At 39.6% G+C, this 20,307-nt stretch overlaps 1 protein-coding gene and 2 long non-coding RNA genes across 29 annotated transcripts in view; 2 read left to right on the forward strand and 1 right to left on the reverse strand.

The window, feature by feature from the left end:
- TNRC6B (trinucleotide repeat containing adaptor 6B) overlaps window positions 1-20,307 on the reverse strand; it is a 133,675-nt gene that overhangs the window by 72,214 nt on the left and 41,154 nt on the right. The window contains exon 1 of one of the 27 annotated variants that reach the window (XM_064420155.1): window positions 9,743-10,013. The exons of 25 other annotated variants lie outside the window; for them this stretch is intronic. In XM_064420155.1, the coding sequence (XP_064276225.1) occupies window positions 9,743-9,747 (5 nt within the window). In that variant the 5' untranslated portion in view covers window positions 9,748-10,013. Of the gene's footprint in view, window positions 1-1,619; window positions 1,772-9,742; window positions 10,014-20,307 lie in introns of those variants that run through there. One more of the 27 variants, XM_064420151.1, reaches the window with a different exon arrangement.
- On the forward strand, window positions 1,797-4,955 carry LOC135300575 (uncharacterized). Its single transcript, XR_010362392.1, has 2 exons — window positions 1,797-2,183; window positions 4,808-4,955. It is a non-coding gene; the product is annotated as an uncharacterized LOC135300575 (long non-coding RNA).
- Window positions 10,179-20,307, forward strand: part of LOC135300577 (uncharacterized) — a 42,011-nt gene continuing 31,882 nt past the window's right edge. Inside the window, exon 1 of the long non-coding RNA XR_010362394.1 lies at window positions 10,179-10,797. This is a non-coding gene — a long non-coding RNA (uncharacterized LOC135300577). The remainder of the gene's footprint in view (window positions 10,798-20,307) is intronic.

Below are 20,307 nucleotides of genomic sequence, written 5' to 3' on the forward strand. Positions count from 1 at the left end.
CTCTGAAGTGGTCCAGGCTTATGCAACAAACCTGACAAACCCAGTTTAAATGTCTTCTGAAGCCACAGCCGAAGGCAAGTGAGACTTGTAAAAACACACAAACAGCTGAAACCAAAAGGGAAACTCAAAGGATTTTCCACAGGGCTTGGTTTGGAGCTACTGGTTGTGTGGCACTCGGTTGCTTGCTGGGTTTACACGACGACAGTGCATAAAAAAGGAGGGTGAGTAAAAAAGCAGACCGCTGTAATACTCAAATTAATTACTCTGATTTTCATTAACCACCAATGCCATTTTTAGGTGCATCCTCAAAGTGCACACCATTCAGAGTCGATTCTCTCCAAATAATGAGGCACAGTCACACTGCACACACCAGGAGACATCAGTGCTTCAATTCCTCACGAGTGAGATATTTTACTGCTAAGCTTTTGATACTTGGACTTCTTTTTAAAACTATTTAGTGTTTTTGTTACTTTCAACAAACAAAATGAAACTTACTTCCTGGTAAGCAAACAAAAACACCTCAGTGTTTTGTTTGGTTCTGGGGTTTTTTTTAGTTTGTATTCTCTGGCTAAGTTCAACGTTGATAATTTAGGAAAATAACCTTACCATACATTTGCATAAAGCCTCAGCCAGCAAGACACAGCACACAGATTAATAAAGGTAGCCCATGTGAAAAAAGAAAACCTCTACTTTGCTACTAGAGCTTGCTATTACTGACATTTTGTCTGGAAAAAGAGGTCCCTTTTACTGTGAAATGGACTTTAAAATCCCTGTCAAGACTTTTAACAGCAAAGAAAAATAATTCATAATGGTGATGTTCATTCTATAATAATACTTTAGATCAAAGCCTTCTTCCTAAAGGGAGCTCCTAAAATAACCAGAGCTGCCCATACATTCAATAGAAGCTACTCCAAGCTTTTCCTTCAGGAAGGAAGAAAATACCAGGCAGCAAACCTACAGCAGGTTCTCGCTTCTTTCATACTGCACTGAAGGAGAACAATGTTTAAAGCCCCATTAAAAACTCCACAAGTGTTAAGTACAGAATATGAATTTCAGTTTAATAAACAGTCAACTTCAGGCAGACCTTCTCTGACTAGCTTTTCACTTCTATTTTAAAACATCAAAGAAAATAAAATTTCAGGGCATTTTCTTTCTGTCATTAGTATTTCCCAAGGCAGCATGCAGAGCAGTGGCTTTTAAGTCTGAATTCCTCTACACTCAGAAAAAGCCCTTAGTCTGACCTCAAGGCACTGCACTAGGATTTGTCACAATTTGTGACCCAGCTATGTTAATCATGCTCCTTGGCGAGTGGAAACCCACAAGTGCTGAACCAACTTCAACGCCAAAGTTTTAGCACTTGAAATTTTGAGAAAGGCAAATTACACAATTCCATCTCTTTATCCACATTACGATTTTGGTTAAATCAGCTTTGTTCCCTTAAACCCAAGAAGGAAAAAAAAAATGGCATCATTCTATTCACAATTCAATACAGCTGTGTATGACTGGCTTCAGCCCCAGGCCACAAGCCAGGAACTTCTGAGTTCAAGTCTGGCTCTGCCTCTGACTTTCTGTGTGGCCTCTGGATTTCTCTGCTGCTCCTCTAACGTCTGTACACTTACCTTAGAGAAAGGCACTTGCTTGGTTTGTGCAGGCTTTTCCCAAACACAAAACTCGAACTGACTCTGAGAGCCATTTTCATTGTGTATTTCATAGGTGTACAGACCACTTGTGCCCTGCCAAGAAGCCTCTCCCTGTCAGTTGATACCTGGTGGTTTTTAACTGTAGTAACTGCCAACATGCACTTATTACATACATGCATACACACACCCATATCAAACACACACAAACAGAAAAATATGGAGTAGGCTGGAAAATAGACAATTATTTCAAAGTTTCTTAACAAACAAGTTAAAAAAATGAAATTGAGTTACATGCTATAATTCAACTTACAATGAAGAGCTATCTGCAGCCTTGTTCTTTTTAATGCACTGACCCAGTGATGAAGCCAGTTTTTAACAGCTTAGCATGAAACAAATAGAGCAAGCAATGCTCAAGCTAAAATTATCACAACTAATATTTTAAATATTACCTAAACAATAGAAGAATGGCCTAAGAATGCAAAGGGAAAGAAGCATTTAAGCTTAACCAAGTTATCTAACACTAGCTGAAGCATCATTTAAAAGGTAAGTTTTTCGAACAAAAAGATCAAGGGAAGTTACATAAATTTAAACTGACCCTATACTTGCAAGTCCATGGCAGGAGAGTTTCACTTCTCATTTCTGGGACTGAAGCAAAACATCACCGCTTTTTCTGAGCATGAAACATTCAAATACAGGTCATGACCTTTAAAACAGTCACCTTTAAATTCACATCTGAGAAACTATCTTGTCCCCAAAACATTATCAAGACAGGCTGACTTTCCATAAATTAACCTGTTAGGTTTTCAACGACCCAACTATGGCAAGCTAGCTTAAAGAATGCTGCAACTGAGGCTTTAGGGTACATTAAGCTGCAAAAGTAAATTCTAGACTCTCAAAGTTCAGCTTTTGTCTGCTTTTGCCCTTTTCATCTTGTTATACCTAAAATCTGGTAAAACCACACTTCCTACAGTTTTCTGTGTCAGGATATATATTTTATTTATAGTAGCTGGCAAATGTAGAGCAAAACTACCTCCTAATTAATAATACAGCAGAGTTAATTTGATGCAGAATAATGTGTTATTTTGAGATAAAAACAGTCACTCAAGGACTTAAGAAGTCACCATTCCAGAACAGCTACCATGTAAGATGAGGTGGTTAAATGCAAATTCAGGTAGCTTTTGCACAAGAAGACTAAACTGGTTCCAACAGCTGAAAAATTATCTGTATGTAAGGCTTAGGATTCTCCCATCTCCACCTTTCTCTCAGCATTGCCTGGTTTGGTTCCTTTGCAGGTAATGTGAGCATTACCTGCAAAGGAACAGAAATCTTGACTCTGTAACACAAGGCTATTTCATTTTCAATTCCCACTAATATTGTTAAAACTGACTTCTGTAGCACCAGCTGGAACCTTCTTTTACACTAGGCTGAAAAAAGCTTTTGGGGTTTTACTTCAGGTTAACCAAGCATTTTTAGAGGCAATTTGAACCTAGCCCACATTTACATTCCCACCAATGCACATGAACTTGTAATGACATCCGCAAAGAAAAACAGAGCTAGATTAAAAATTACACATATATAACCTCAACAGGACATCCTCTATTCCATGTGCCATATTTTTAACCAGTTTTAAGTGCATTCTTTTGTATTTTTCTAATATTTATCATAGAAGATGCCTTGACTAAAACAGTGAGGTAATAACACTAATAATATCCAAGTAAAATCTAACAAAATAGGGAAGGTTTATTTCTTAGTCTTAACTCGGATATAGAAGAATTCATTTTAAAAAATTCACATGGGAATGAAACAATCTACCATTTTCTGCTTCACAGGACAACTGGTTTTCAGGGTACACAGGAATAAGCTAATAAAAAAAAAAAGTGCTAAGTTTTGGTACCCTGTGCCCTGTCTTCCCCTGTATATAGAAGGTAGCCATTTTCACTTTTATTGTCCTCAAACTCTCTCCAAGTAAGACACAGAACAGCCTGCAAAAAATCCAGCAAGAGCTACCAGATTAGGATTTCCAAGCATTATAGTACCAAAATTCTCTTGCATGTTGTGATCAAATCATCCTCCCTATGAATTGCTCAGCAAAAGACTGAGCACGTGCACATGCTGTGTATTTAGTGGGCAAAGTCATGTATCAGAATATTTCAGTTTCACTTTAATTGACAAAGTTCTCAGTGGTAGCCAACCTCTTGCCAAAGAAAGCTGTTTTGTAGTCAAGTATATCTAGAGTACCAACACAGAATTAGAACCATGTGTTTTAAATCAGACCCTGAATCTGGCATGATTGCTTAAGCAAAATTATATACAATTAAAAATATAAATACTAATACAGAAGCTGCAACAGGAGTGCGAACGCTGCTACATTAGCACCCTAATATTAAATTGCAATGTCTTCTACTACCAACACTAAAATACAAACCAGTGGAAAAAACATGGAAGAAAATACTGAAGACTTATGTTAAAGAAGGTTTAAGTGACACAGGACACTGCATCCTGGAAAACTGGATAGCTCAGGCATAACCAAGTTCACAAACATACAATGAACCAGAATGACAACACATTTGTGTGTATTTGCCACAGAGCACATGTAAAATGGGACAATTAAGCTCTACTCTAATTAATGGTTAAGTGGCATTAACAGATTATACATTTAACCTTTCCTATTTTCATATAGGTCAAGTAGCTCAAAAACCCTCAGAATCTACAAAAGCCGTTTTAAAAACCCCAATTCCAGCAGTTTCACTGCAGCTTAAGTTTTGCCACTTTCCTACATACACAGGCTGTGCCCAACAGCCACTGAGATTACAAGTGGACGGCAGATTTATGACTATGTTATTCAGCAAATGCTGTGCTTAAAAAGGGGGAAAAAAACCCACTGAGAATACCAGAAGTAATTTTCCCGGTGTTTTTTTTTTTTTTTTTTTAAAGAAATACTTCTTCTCTGATTCAGAAATTAAGGCAATATTCTGCTTTAGTTCAAATCAGTTCAGCTGCTATACCCAGACCAGTACTTCAGGAAGCCTTAACTCTACATCTGCAATCAAGTTGAGCATGATTCCCTTATAATTTTAACATGCACAGTGAGGTTTCATGTAATTTTAAGGAACTAAAAACGAATGGTCACCTTGATTTAAAAACATTCATGCCTTTCTGCTTTTTAGTTGCTGAAGTAACTATGCTGTTCAAAGCACACCCGACGACAATGGAGCTCTATGTCAAAATGATGCTCTTCTGACACAAATTAGACAACTACTTCTTTGTTTGCAGAGAATGCATCTACAAAAATAAACATTAAAAAGCTGAAGCGTTTTTTCGATGGACTACCTCCCTGGTATTATTTCTTGCTGCTCTTGTTGGAGCTACCTCAAAATTTGTTATCTCCCCCACTGCTAAAATGTGGCCTCACACATCCCATCCTGAGAGGAGGACTCCCCTGCTGGCACGAAATCAAACACAATTGTATCTTGATGCCTTGTTTCAGTTTTGCTGTAGTAAATTCCAAGGTCACATTTCACTTCTAAAAGTCTCACTTTAACACATGTTTTTATTAATATAAACATGCCTTATACTTTTAAGCATTTACCACCCATCAGTATTCTTAGATGATTTTCTCTGCCTAACATATACAAGCATCCATATAATTGAGTTCAGACACAAATGGTAGCACTGTAAGGAGCAGCAGTCAACTTTCATTCTTACTAACTGTGTTTTTTTAACAAAACTGCCCTCACTATCTCCAGATGTATCAGCACACATTTTTCCATGGTGTTTAACCCATTTTGGTTTGTTCTGCCTTTAAAGTACATCTTGTGCTTTATTAATGTATCTTCTCTTAGGTATCTGAAAAAACTCCAAGGGTTGTATCTTGTGTTATCTTTTCCCACATGACTAAACAGGCTAATTAAAAGTAGTCCTTAAAGTACAAATATTTTGAATAAGAAGTTCTTCAATTTACTCAGGCTATAACACCCAAATATCACACCAACCAGTTCTTAAGATACAACATCTCAGAAATTATTAAAAAATATACAACTGTAGTAACAGCAGGGCATTTCATCCCTAAACTATAATGCCAGCATACTGTATAGAAAACAGCCTTTAAAATGACAATATCCACTAACTTCAGGAATTCCCTTCAGAAGTCTGCAGATGGCACAAAAAACCCCAAAACAACCAGGGTTTGCATATACTCATGCTGCTCCCAGAATATATGATCTGTCTCAGCAAGAAAAAAAAAACCAAACCCAGCAAAACAAAACCCCAACCAAACAAAAACAAAACACAAAACCCCCTGTTGTGTTCTTTAGTAGGAAGCCTACGTGTAAAGGAGAACTTAAGCAGTGACAAGTGCTAAATGTACAGCTCTAGAGTTGGAATTCACCGCAAATACAAAAAGCACCACAAATACAAAAAGGCACCGTTCCTCCTGTGTTCTGAAGAACAATTACAGCACCATCACAACAACAAAATAGAAATATTCTCAGTATATAGTATTTATCTCCATGATAGCTCCACATTTGCCTTTAATGCTGAAACGGCCAAAACCTGTTATCTTGACACCCAACTTCAAGCCACTTGTTGGTCCAATATTTGAAACATGGCACATGCAATCACACCATGTAAAACTGCTAATGCTAGCATTACATTAGCAACTAAAGATTTCAAAATAAATACATCTTTGTGTTAATCTAACCTAAATTTTACATCATTAATTCTGGAGCAATTATGTTAGCCCAATATTTAAAGTTTAGCTACTTGGAATCTCAGGTAACAAAACTAGAATCCTGATACTCACATCTGATTCCCTGGACAGAAAATAAAATACAGGTCCTTGGAGCTAAACATCCTATGTATCTTATTTTCTTGCCTCAAATGTTGAGCTTTTTAAACAGGAAACCAATACTTAACGAGGTGAAACAGCTCTTAGGAAGGCAGTAGATGGTTTCCTAATAAATTAAAGCAAAAATCACTGAAACTTTTCAGTTATGAACTATTACCAGCTGAAGAGAGTACCAAGGGTGCAGCTTCCAAGAAATATTGTTCAAAATAAACTTCTCACCTTCCACCCTGGTCCAAAAGGGATATAGATCCATAATGGCCAGAATTAAAGAACTCTGTTTCAAGATGCAAGACAGGTTTCTAAAAGGGTACTAAGGAAACTTGTGGACAAAAACTCTCTTCCAGAAATACTCTATTTCCATGGATTTTTTCCTCATAGATTTGACACCTTCTCCTCTACTAAGCCACCTATTACTAAGCAAGAAAAAAAATTTTTAAAAGATTACGTTCAGCTGAAATCAGCTGGCAAAGACTGCATGATCTTACAAAGTTTCTTTTTCTTCCTTCTCAGCAGGAGAGAATGAGACTAAAAGAAAAGCAACTGAAACTAAGCATACTGATCTTTCAGTCACTTGTTTTCGCTGAATTTTTTCCCATTAGAGCTGCAGACTCCTGTATATTGAAGCTCAACAGTAATAAGGCTTTTCTTGTCAATTATTTCTCAAGAATCTCTTAGATGTAGTGCAAAAATCTCCAGGGGTTCTGCTAACTACAGACTTCACTGTAGCTTTCAACCTACTAAAACAGTCTGCTTTGGAAAGGGACTGATTCCTGTAGATACCAACAACAATTGACATGCAAATGCAAACAGAAAAATTTAATAAAGCTTCTGAACTCAGCATCGTCACTGCAAACTGAACGAAGCAAAAAAACTTCCCTGCCCCCATGTCTCTGTAAGCTTCAAACTGATCTAGAAATTGCAACTCAAGTCAGGTCTCTCAAATTTAAGTGTTTTGTTCCTGCTGTACTGCAGGAATGCACTGAATACAAACAGCGGTGTGAATTGCCCAGATTCACACTTAAAATCCTACGGCTGCACAGTACTCAACACACCCCGCAGTGAGATCTGAGGGGTCAAAGCGTATTTATAAGAGGAATTATTTTAATTGGTCTTTCCTATTCACAGTTACAGTCTCACAAAGCTGCTCAAATATTTGACAGACTCCTTATTGGAATGATTTTTACTATTCTCAATAGGTGCCTTTTGTCTGACCCACAAGAGCTTCTGTAGCTAGGAGCAGTAGCAGTTATTGGGAACCACCCTGCACTCCATCACCTCAACCATCAAGCTGTAGGTGCAAACATCTACACATTCTGCAAGTGTGTAACGTAGGCAGTAAGGCATGAAGGCAAAAAAATACACAGAAAAGGCAAGTACTGTTCTGAAGTGCAGATTCTGGGAAGACTACATCCTACAATACTGCCAGCTCAGGACACAACTTGGGTTTTCTTTACTTCTTCAGTTCAGCCATCCCATTCTACAGCAATTACCACATAAACTGCAGTAACTGATGTTTCTGTCCAGTAAGCACCAAATCTGAGAATACTCCTACTTTAGAACTATTTTCAAATGCAGTCTAATGTCTAATTAATTCTTTGTCAATCAACAGGTAGATTCAACATATTCTGGCTACATCCAGATCTCCATTGAGCCCAAGAAGGTTTTGAATAACAAAAGCCATTCACAGTACATCATGTCAAAGACAGAGAACATTTTTATAGCATTTCCTCAGATACCTGCCAGTAACATGAGGATGGAAACTAGTAAGTTCATTAACCCTAAGCAAAGGGCATGTGTGACTTCATGTATTAACTGGGTAATCCATTACTATTAAATGCTTCATGACCAAAATTACCAGCACAAAACCTGTAAAATTTGAGCAGAGTTCTCTTTTATTGGCTTCCTCTAATTTAAAATTAAAAAAGAAAACTCCAAAGATACCATCTCCTAATTTCCATGAGAAACAACACACTGCAGAATTATTTTGAATATTTGCTAGCCAGTGCAGAAAAAAAAGTCCCAATACGTACAAGAATATAGCGACAACAGCCAGATAGATTTCAGAAGCTTATTGAAAACGTATCTCCTCCATTTCTGTTTAACTACATGCATGTAAGGCCACAAAGAAATATAAAATATGAGCCATCTTGTAGGTTTACAAAGTTCATCTGCTAACCACAATCGTTACACTAATGCACTGCAATGTGGAGTATATTCACACGATTATTTGCAGAATTATCTGCTGCTTACACGTACAGCTACAAAAAAATATGACAATGCAGCGCCTGTGAGGAAGGGGTGAAATATAATGCACACCACCACAGAAATTTTTTCATTTAACCCCACAGAAAGGAGCATTACATCACACTCTTACAATGCAGGAGGAGGGGCCTGTTCTCAGAAAGCAAGCTCCAGCTATTTCCCTTTAATTTTCTGCTTGGTTCTGGAGGGAGTTGCAAAAATAACTCGGATTTAAATTTTTAGCAACACAGAAGGCTCGGAAAAAAAAAAAAAAAAAAAGGCGAGAAAGTAAATGTAGGCAAAGAGCTGCGCTAAGGCGGAGATGAACGCTTGCTTCCCGTAGAACACAAACCGCCGGCAGCGGCCAGCATCCCGCACATTCCTGAATACCTGGCGCACGCCGGATGGGCCGCCGGGCCCGGCCGAGCCCGCGCGGGAGCCCCGCGGCAGCGCCGGCCCCGCTCCGCGCCCCGGCCCCGGCCCCGCTCCGCGCCCCGGCCCCGGCCCCGCTCCGCGCCCCGGCCCCGGCCCCGCTCCGCGCCCCGGCCCTGCTCCCGCCGAAGGCACGGCCCCGGCCGGCCCCGCTCCGCGCCAGCGGCTGAAAGAATGCGAGCCCGGTTTTATACATGCAAATTTTTGCAGCAGATTTAAGAGCTCCGGGTGCTGTGGGGAAGAAATGTCTCTTTAAAAAGCCTCTATTTAAATAAAACAAGATTTTCAGCACTATCTTGTACTTCACCGGTTCGAAAAATACAAACGATCTTCTGGAATTTGCCTAGGTGGTTTAAATTACAAATATCTTCCAAATCCACACAGCACTTGTACGGAGAGCTCCTTCTAAAAAACCCAAAAAATCCACTAAAAGTGCCGTACACGTACAAGCAGACAAGATCCGAGGCAAGTCTTTGTGCTAGAGAAGACACCTCTGCCAAACCACGGATGGAAAGGGTCCGTTCAGGCTCTTAAAGAAATCAACTGATAGGTAAAAACAATAAAACATAAACGTACCACTAACCTCATAAAGTGCAGCAGTGCTTAAATCCAGCGAGTTGAGGCATACAAGGTAGAAATGGAAATGAAAAAAAAAAAATCCAAAAATGGTTTTGTGTTTTTTGCTTTTTTTTGTTTAGGTTTTTTTTTTCCTTTTTTGTTAATTTTTCTTTTTTGCTCTCCTTATTTTTTTATTTCAAACGTTCAGAACCCAGCAGACGCTCCGTCGGCCATTTTGGCTGCGCTCCCTCGCTCTCTCCTCTCGCTCCCTCCCTCTCGCTCCCTCTTGCTCTCTCTAAAGGAAGCAGCTTTTTTGTGACCTTCAAATACGGGCGGCCCACGTGACCCCGCGCGCGCTGTCACTCACCGCCCGGGCCCGGCCCGCCCCCCGCCTTAAAGGGACAGCGCCCTGCCCGCAGCCGAGCCCCGCGCCCCGCCGGGCAGCGGCGAGGCACGGACAGGGTGCAGCGGGGAGCCCCGAGAGCGGCCCAAATGGACCTGCTCTCTTTAAAAAGACAGCAGCTAATTATGCTAATTCCACATTAGGGCTGCAGAGCCGACAAGCGGCGAATGGTGAATGTTGAGTCCCTGCAGCCACACGCGCCGGGAACGCCGAGCCCAGCGCTCGCTCGGAGGAACCCCCATTTTAAGCACTATGCCCTCCTCCCTCAAGGACAGGAGGTTCGCGCTCAGACCGAAGTTAATCCAGGTTGTAACCAGAGTGCCCACACCACACGCACGCAAAAAGCCGAGATCAAGGTCCAGACACGGAACACCCCCAGGACAGCGGAGCAAACTCGGTCTCCGGCTCCTTGCCTGCTTCAAGTCCCAGGCTGCAACTCTGCCATTAGGCAGACACTCCACAGCCTCTTCCCAACAATTTCCATAGGTAACCGCTCTAACAGCGGCTGAAACAGAGAATCCCAGCACCCTGTAACATTAAAAAAAAATCTGCAGGGTGTTTCCAGATGTTACCCTGAATGTGCAGAAACAGTAAAGAAGACAGTTCAGCAAAAGGATATGGTGACGCAGGTATGAGCCTGCTGTGAGGAGCCTTGCTCCTGAGTCAGCCCAACACAGGTAGGAAATGCTGGAGCTGACTGTAATGGAACCGTGCCGGGGGAGGGAACTGACAGCTCGCTCGGGAAGCTCTTGGGAGCCCCCTCAGAATCGAACCCTGAAAATAAACAAGTTTTTAATTCTGCGCAGTTATGCAAAGTAATGATGTAAAAGTAAAAAAGCCAAAACACACCGGAACACCAGGAGAACTTGTAACATGCACACCTTTGTACAGACTTTGTGTCTGGGTGTGTGCAAATTGCTTTAAATACGCTACAGCAAGTATAGTATGAATACTGCCATCTCAGACCTACAGTTACATTGCTGCTGTGCTTACACGAACTTCTACTTAACCATTCTGTGTAAAATTAGCCAAAGATTAAGTGCTGCTAAATCCTTTAGACATAAAACCACTGATCAAGTGTGAGGCGAAGGCTGGCAAGCGGGTCCACTCTGAACCTTGTGATTTAATGGGTCTCCCTTACCCTTTGCGCTCTTACTTTTTTTTGTTTGTGCTCCCAGTTCCTGCACAAATTTCTTCAAATTGATCATGATCTGATTTTCCTTGCTGTGCTTCATCCAGGTAGTAAGCAATATTGTGAGTTGGAGGAAAAAATCCAACTCCTGGCCCTGCACAAGCCACCCTAAGAATCACACCGTGTGCCTGAGAGCGTTATCCAAACGCATCTTGAACTCGGTCACAGATGTGGTGCTTTTGCCAATACCTTTGACAGGAATTCTTTAAGCATCTAAATCACTCATTCGTGACAATACCATGGAATGAAACTAACTTGGAGATCCATGGGAGGGCACTCCAAATGAATTAATTCGAGGGGGCAGAAGCTGCACATCTTATGAATGAGAATACAAACCATTAGTATGTATTACCATAGAACATAAGCCACTGGCCTCTGCAGGAGGCCACGCAAGGCTAGTGTGACTCTGCTTCTGATGTGTTGTGCTCCCACCCTCATGATCAGGCACAGGAATTCAAACAGGGATTCTGCCACTGACAGGATTTCTTCAACAGGACTGCAGCCTGCACTGTGACCATCTGTCTCTGCAGGCTCAAGAAACTCTGGCAATAGCTAATGTGAGTTGCATTTTTGGGGTACTTAATGAAATAGAAGCAACTGGATATAACTGCTCAGGTTGCTCTGCCTAAACCAGAGCAGAGAATTGCCCCCCTGGATGTAGCAGACTGGAGTGTTTTGTGGCTGGTCTAATCCAAACATAGCAATTTAGGAAATGTGGTGAAAACTCAGGGAACATCTTATTTGTGGCAAAACCCAAAGAGAACACCACAATCGTTCTAAATTCCTAATGACAAAATCCAAACCAACTGCTAGGCATCTGATTCACAGAGTTTCATTAAAAGCAAATGTAAATGCACATCTATAAAACAGCTACCCCCTCTTGAAAAAAATACCGAAAGTACTGCAGCTACATGTTCTATGCATGTTCACACTGAGTATGACAGTATGCATTAAGCTACAGACAATTTTATTCTCTCTCAAAAGCCAAATTGTTTCACTGAGACCTATAAATCCCCTTAACTTCACTAGGGTTTGCCAATTCTCCATGCTGAAGTCCTGGAAGCCTTTACTTCAAAGGAGCTGATAGTACTGTGATGACTTTCAGAAGCAAGCACTCACTTGAGTTGCTATGTATCCAAGTTGAAATAATTGCTATAAAATTTCACCTTGCCAATGTTTTATTGACCAAGCTTTTTTAATCAGAAAGTAAGCAAATTATCAGTGAACCAAAAAATATTTAGAGAGGCCAGTATGGGTAACTCTTAAATAACTGTAGCTTTAATTGAAAATTTTCCACTAAACTACCATTTGAAAGGCATCAATTCTTTACTTATTCTTGTTGGCATACTGATTAAGATGGCTAACAAAAAGTTTTTAGGTTTTTGTTTGATTTGGGAGGTTTGTTGAGTTTTGTTTGTTTGTTATCGAGCACAGCAGTTCAGAAAACAATGGAGCAGAGCATAAAAACACACAGCATATCCAAAACCTGCACATTCCTTTTCAGAGGGCAACTGCATTTCCAAAACCTAACCATTAATTATTCTGATGCCAACAGGCTGTTAATAGCCAGTGTTAATAGGTTATAGCCTTGTTATGTGCTACTAACTTATCTGACTACAAACACTTAATTTCTAAGCTCCTTCCACCTGAGGATCATAAAGCACTTAAAAATCTTTAATGAAGCCTCACAGTGCTCCTATGAGGACAGTATCCAGTATGAGCAGACATATACATGCACATTAAGAGAGATGCTTACAATCGTGGACTCCCTGCACTAGTATCTCAACTGAGACAGGAGAGGAATAGGTTTTTTAATTCATATTAAGCTGTATTGTGGTTTTAGTAAGAGCTCATTCTTTTTGATGACCTATCAATAAGAATCAAGCAATTAGGCTTCAATATCATGTACACAGACATGCTCCAGTGTCCACTGGAGGTATCCACACCCTCCAGCTGTCATCGCAAAGAGGAGACCTGGTCTGTCTGACCTGCAGCTCTTCACTCAGATGTAAAAGGATCCGAGTTCATCCCAGTCCATATGCAAAACTCCCTCTTTCATGAGCTGGCATTTTGTTTGGGCTCAAAGTCCTACAGTTTGATGTCATATCTTACTTTGAAGGCTGCACCCTCATCGTCCCAACACTGGACCCCACCCACTGGGCTTTCTATACTGCCTATACACCCAAGCAATAAATATAAAACTTATTTTTCCCCCCAGAAAGTTCTTCATAGCTGATACTATGACAGTGGAAAAGTCAATTAATCTCCTACTAACACAGCTCTTCAGCAGAAACCTCAAATATTAACAAGTTTCTCATAGCATGAATGCCTTGTCACCAGCTGTCCTTTCTACTGCTGTTGAAGTTTGACTCCTCAAATATTAGAGGAAAAAAGGCAGATTTTATTGCCAAAGTGAACTGAAGCCTACATGTCCTCTACCCTACTGCAGCTCATCAGTTAGATTTCTCCAGATCTCCCTCTCCCAACCCCAGAGGTGAGGTGCAGCAAGAGATGCAAGATAACTGGGGGCAGATTACTCACCAGCTCCCCAGGCAGTCCCCAACTGCCTGGGATTACAATCCCACCAAGCACAACTCTTCCAGTTAAAAGGGCATGCCTGTCTTTCCTCAGATCAGGCTAAAAGCATAACTCAGGGTAGGGACGTGTATGCAAGGACTACGTTTCATAGTTTCACAATTTCTAATAATAAAAAGCAGGCAGAGAACCCAATAAATTGAGGAATAGAATTAAAAGTCTTCACTTTTCATTGAGTGCTCTTAAAACCACCATATGGTTTACTTCAAGGGAAACAATATTTTTTTAATATTAAAAACAGTATCAGCCCTGGATAATGGATGGTTCAGATAACTTTTAAATTATTTTTTTCTGAATAGACAGAGATGCTGAGGCCCAACACTTCTGAAAATTGAAGATGATAGCTAATTCTGGCTGTACCAACATACTTTTTTTTAGTCTTCACAGCAATTTCACCTAAGCCATTGTGCAAGAGTGATGACCTCTCCTTCTACAGGAGTGCAAAACTTTCAAGTGTCCAAACATTTTTCAAGGACAAAACACTTACTCTAAGGAAAACTAGGAGTTTTTTTGGGGTCCTCCCCTTTCACACTTAGTAAATAGTGAGAAATTTTATGCTGCAGAATTGTGAAAACCAAGCTGGCAGTTTTTAATGATAGCAATCAAAAGTATAATGTAAATAGTTTCTCCAGAGAAAAATACCATGACTAAAAGCATCAAACTAAGGAAAAACTTGCCTGGTTTCTGAAAAGATTACAGCAGCTTTTGCATCCCTTACACAAAGGCACCTATCAACACATTTTAGGAATTATTATTATTATTCAAAACTTATATTGCAACACTGCTTTGGAGTCATACTAAGCTCAGACCTCATTCATATTTTGCCAGGAACAAAAGAAAGAATACAAGGTCTGAAAACTTCAGTTTAAGAATGACACATGACTTCAAGCCCAAGCCAAGTTCTGACCCTATACATTAGTGAAGTGCCCAGGAAAAGATAATGAGTCAGAAGGAAAACTTTATTCACCAAATTTTGCAAACACTCATTTTTCCACCTAATTTTTCCTCAATCTGCTGCAATACTTTCCCTCACTGTTCAGCCTATAAATAATCTACCACTAAGCCTCCACTTCTTCAATTCCCCAAATGCCCTTTCCAGACTGGAGAAAGAGAAAGCTTTCAATCTGCCTTTTAACAAAGTTGTTGGGTGAACAACAGAACTGAAAGCTCATTTCCTACGAATATCTGTCACACATCACTGCACCTCTACTTTCCACACTAATTCCAGCTTCCTGCACAGCCAGTTCTCCTTTGATGCCAAGGTTCTAACAGTATATTGAGCTCTATGCAGAGCTCTTCCTATAATTTGTTTTCACCTCTTTCAGTGTCCGGGCAAAACTAGCATATAGTGCAGCTAATCCCAAAGAACACACATGATTAGCTATTGAAAGACATAATCAGAACACACAATTATTTTTCTTGTCCTGAAACCCTTCTGTTAGTGGAGAAATCAAATTTGGTCTCTTCTCTATGAAGCTAAGGAAGTTTAATATATGGATAATTATATTATAATTTCTTACTTCTCTGCCTCACTTGACCAGAACTGGACAAGAGACTCCAAACTTATTTGGGAAATATAGACATGAAAAGCCATTGCAAGAGGCTTAACTACTCTAGGAACTGAAAGAATTGACCCCCAAGATCATCTCCCACCAATGATTGTCTACATCTAAATGTTGATTGAGTCTTTATATCCATATCCTTGGACATTAAATAAGTATTTTCCAGTAATGTAACATGCAACAAAATTTGTGCAAATTAATATTCTTAGAATTTCTTTCATCTTCTAATTATCAACCCAGAAGCATCTTGATTTTGAAGGCTATAGTTCTATCCTAACAGGCTCCTAAAATCCTATAAACTGCCAAAATATCAATGAAATGGGAGACAGTTATCTGTTTAATGCAATTATATAAATGAGAATGAAAAGAGAATCATAGAATGGTTTTGTTCAGAAAGCCCTTTAAAGATCTTCTGGTTCCAACCCCTCTGCTGTGGGCAGGGACACCTTCCACCAGACCAGAATGCCCAAAGCCCCATCCAGCCTGGCCTCAAACGCTTCCATGCATCTTTCAAATAAACAGACTTCCAGGGAAATGGTACAATATATCATCCCACCCACAGATATAGCAATTCTTGCTTTCTAATTGTTATGCCTTAGAACTTAACACATTTTAAAATAATAGCAAGCTTTTTCATCTGACCAGGTTAGAGTATTTAAGAAAAAACTTCTCAGGTCTACAAACACTTTAGCACAACAGAACCCCTTCTTTATATGGTGCCTTTAGACATGCTCCTGAACTCTACTAAAAACACATTTCTTACAAATACTTTTAGGATATTTCAGAAAAGACATGGAAGATTTTTGGACTGCAAGTCTTATTCTAGTTCAATCATTTTTTCCCTAGCTAAAAAGAAACTATGCTGTTCTTAGTGGTGTGGGGTTTTTTTTTTCCTTTGGTGTTTTTTTTTTTTTAATTTATTTTTGGTGAGATAGCCCACTATCTTGCTACAAATTTTTCTAACTTGTCTTTAGTTTTAGCATGGAGAGTTCAATCACTGGGCCGGAAACCTCTTGAGCAAAGGAATTTCTGGCATCTTGGTTGAAGCTGGCACCAACCCATTTTCCTTTGTTCTCATTAAAGGAACCATAATATGCTAAGTTAAATAATAATAATAAAAGCAAGCCAGCCCAAAACAAAACACCCAAACTAAAAGCAGAATACGAGAAGAATGTATTTTGAGTGGATTATTGTAAGAGAGGATTTCCCTAATTTGACTTTTTTAAATAAAACACTGTTTATTGCTGCAAAAATCTGTAAACGGATCTTTCCAAGTGACTTGAACTTCTTCCCTGAGTAATTTGCCTTCATGTACAGTCCTTCAGTTTGAAATGTCAGGAAAGGAACAGCTGGCTATCCAGGCAGAAAATTCTACAAGCTGTAACTGTCACAAATATTCAAATGCATGCAGGAACCCAAAAAAACTCCCAAATATGAACAACTTTGACTTGGGACAAAGAGTCCAACAAATTCAATCTATTTAGGTAGGAGAAAAATAAATCATAGCAGCTCTCCAGATCACAGCATGCCAGAGGAGCAATGCAGCTTAAGACCTGCAAAGTATCTCTGTAAACAAGTTTTTAATTCATACCATGTTTACCACATAGTACAATATTTTTAGTCATACAAAGTAAGTAGTATCTTTTTCATGGAAATAAATAGCTTGCTTTTTATCCTTACCTTCCTTTCTTTAACCAGCAATGGTCACTTCATCAAGGCTAGTATCTGCATCTGAGAACTGTGACCATTTACCTTTCTCTACTTTAACCTCTGGTATACCTAAGTTGCAATACATAGCCCTCAAAATTTCTATTTTTTCCACACAAACAAAGAGACATCACAAACTCATTTACATAACACAAAATCAGCTTTTTTCCCCTTTCCTTCCTTCATCTCCTTGAAAGAAAGATTCGACCATTGTGGGTGTACACAGAAAAAAATACCAAAAAACTGATGATTTTTTTTGAGAGAATGAAGCAGAGAAAAAAAGCAGTGAGCATTTAAATTTGATGCAAAAATGGTAAAAAAAAATTAGGACTATAATTCATACACATTTATGATGCCACTGACTTGTGCTAGCAGTTCAAAAACTAAATCCTTAGCAAATCAAAATTAGTGGCACTAACTTGGCATAGTACTACAGAAATTCATTTAAATTGTATTTTTATATTAAGAATATAGACAAAATGCTAATTTAGACAGGACTCAAAATTATTAAAGGCCCATATAGAATTGTGTTTAGGTTGGAAAAGACTTTCAAGACCATCAAGTCCAACCATCAACCCAGCACTGCCAAGTCTACCACTACACCTTAGATGATTTTGCTTGCTATTCCTTAAGTCTGTTAGCTCCCATGGCAGGTGTCATCCAAGAGCTGCCATCTAAACAGCAACACAATGCTGAAAAGAGAGCAATGTTCAGCCATCCATATAAATGACATATTGCAGGGCAGTTACCCTGGCAGCTCCTGAGGAAGTTGGCAAATTTGGGAGAGAGTAAAAAGGAACAGCCACTAATCAAACAGACCTAAAAGCCCCCATCTTCTTGGACAAGGAACTCCAGATGTCAATAGAGTGTCCAGCAGATTGTTTTTTCTAGAATTCCTGGAAAGGGACTAGAGGACAGGAGTAGGTGGAGAAGTGGGTGGTGGTGTCTGGAATACAGAGGCTTCGGGATTTTAGGAATTTGATCAGTATGCAAACACTCTCCCCTTCAAAGTACAGTAAGCTTGGTAAGACAGCAGCAAATCAGGATATCCTCCATTCCACTACCAATCACAATTACTGCTAACTGGAAAAACTAGAGATAACAATCAAAGTATCAAGGATATGTGACACTATGCTTGATTTATAAATATGATACTGCAAAATACCCAATCTGGAATGGAAAATATAATTTCATTAAGACAAGTGTGAAGTAGTCTCTTGATCAGTTGAGACTGCAAATTCAGAAGCAGGCTGTGTGCACTTCCTACACAGGACAAATGCAGATCTTGGGGCGTGGGGAGAGCCCAAACAAACTAGCCTGTTCTCACCACATGACATCTGGAAGAGAGCAGCATAAATTCCTCAGCAAAGAGGTGCCAAAGCATTCGCACTTAGAACGTACGCTGTCCAAAATATTTTCCTCTCTCAATATTCAGCAGTGGTGTAGACTAAACACATTGTGATAATAAGTGGGAACTTCACTTCCAAAGTGTACTTTTTTCTGTGTGACTTCCTTTTTATTTTTCTTAACGGTTGGTCATCTGGCTTCCGTTTCTTTCCACGTATTAAGGCAATACTTGCAAAACAGCAGTACACGAAGCTGTAGGTTAGCTCAGGTGTATGAAAGGCCTGTATTTGTTCATGGTTTGAAAGGAAAAAAAAAATATAATCACTGAGGACATGCAACGTGGAGTCTTAAAAACCATGAAATGACAACTGAAAACCTTTTCAAGTCTAACTTTCAGAAGCAAATGCCTAATTTTAAAACATATTTGGTTAGAATACTCAGACAAGAGTCTTCCTGTGGGTAATAATAAAATCATAAGTACAAAAACTTCAAAACACTTAAGTATAACACTGAAATGGTAAAATATGGAAGACAATGAAACTTTTGCCCTTTTAAAGTGCTTGTGTGTAAATTCTGCATATTGCTCAGAACTACTATACTGTAAGGGTGCAAGTCAGCTTTTGTAACTTTATTGACTTACATATCACAGCTAAAACGCAGCTGCCTCTACAGATAGACATTTTGCTCCTGTCTCATTCATTTCTACCCACTCAATTGCAAAACAAAGGGCAATTCTTTTCTCTATGCCCCAGGGCCCCATTAAACACCCAGGTAAACTTGCCTTCAAATGCAAACTTGTCCTGTCACTCACTCCACTGTAGGGACTAGAAACATCTGTACAGTATGAAGGCGATGCAAATATTCATTAATCCTTAGCTGGACCAGTTTTCATTTGGTTTTAGTCTAATAGTCTCACACCCTTAAATACCCTATCAAATCTCTAAGGGTACAAAAGAAAGAAGTTAGAACTCTCCAAGCCTGAGTTACCACTGGGTCTGAAGCCCAGTCTGACAGCTAAAAGAACTGCAACAGCCTGTGACAGAGAGATCTGCTATGGCCAACACAGATATCCCACATCCCCCTGTGGGGACTTGTTAGGATCTCAGGCAGAGGACTTAAACGTCTGGGGACATTTCTTTAATGGGCCAGTTATTCTACACACAGAGAAAAATCAGCAATCTAAAACCAGCTATGCTTTTACATAATTCTTGAATGTAATTCAAGAAATAATATGCCATTAATTTCACAGAATTTGGGTTGATATGCAAATTTAGGTAACTCAAATCTGAGTTGATAATCTGAATTAGGATTTGGATACTATGAAAATCAAAGCATGGATATTCTGACAAAAACCAGCCTCTGCTGAGGTCAATACAGCCAGTAAATTTAAGAAGAGTAATGGCACTCAAGGCAAGCCTCAGTATCTTCTGTAATATTGAATATCCTTAAAACATCAAAAAACAAACCCCCTGTTACACAAGCTTTTAGCTAGCTGTTTACTTTACATTTGCTAAGAACAATGTTTTATCCCAAAGGAACAGAAGCTATGCTAGGGACCTTTGTGGAATTTCGACCGTCCAAAAGAACACTGCAGTAGTTCATAACAATGTCTATCACTCTCACCAACCAAACCAGACAACTTCAGGATACACCAATGCAGCCCTTCTATAGTTTTCAGCAACACCATGAAAGAGTAAGATTGGCACAAAAGTCTTTTGTGCCATTGAAGCAGTGGTGTTTACATGTGCCCCTGACATAGCAGGCTGCTGAAAACAAAGACTGGC

Source organism: Passer domesticus, chromosome 5 (genome assembly GCF_036417665.1).
Source record: "Passer domesticus isolate bPasDom1 chromosome 5, bPasDom1.hap1, whole genome shotgun sequence".
Lineage (NCBI taxonomy): Eukaryota > Metazoa > Chordata > Aves > Passeriformes > Passeridae > Passer > Passer domesticus.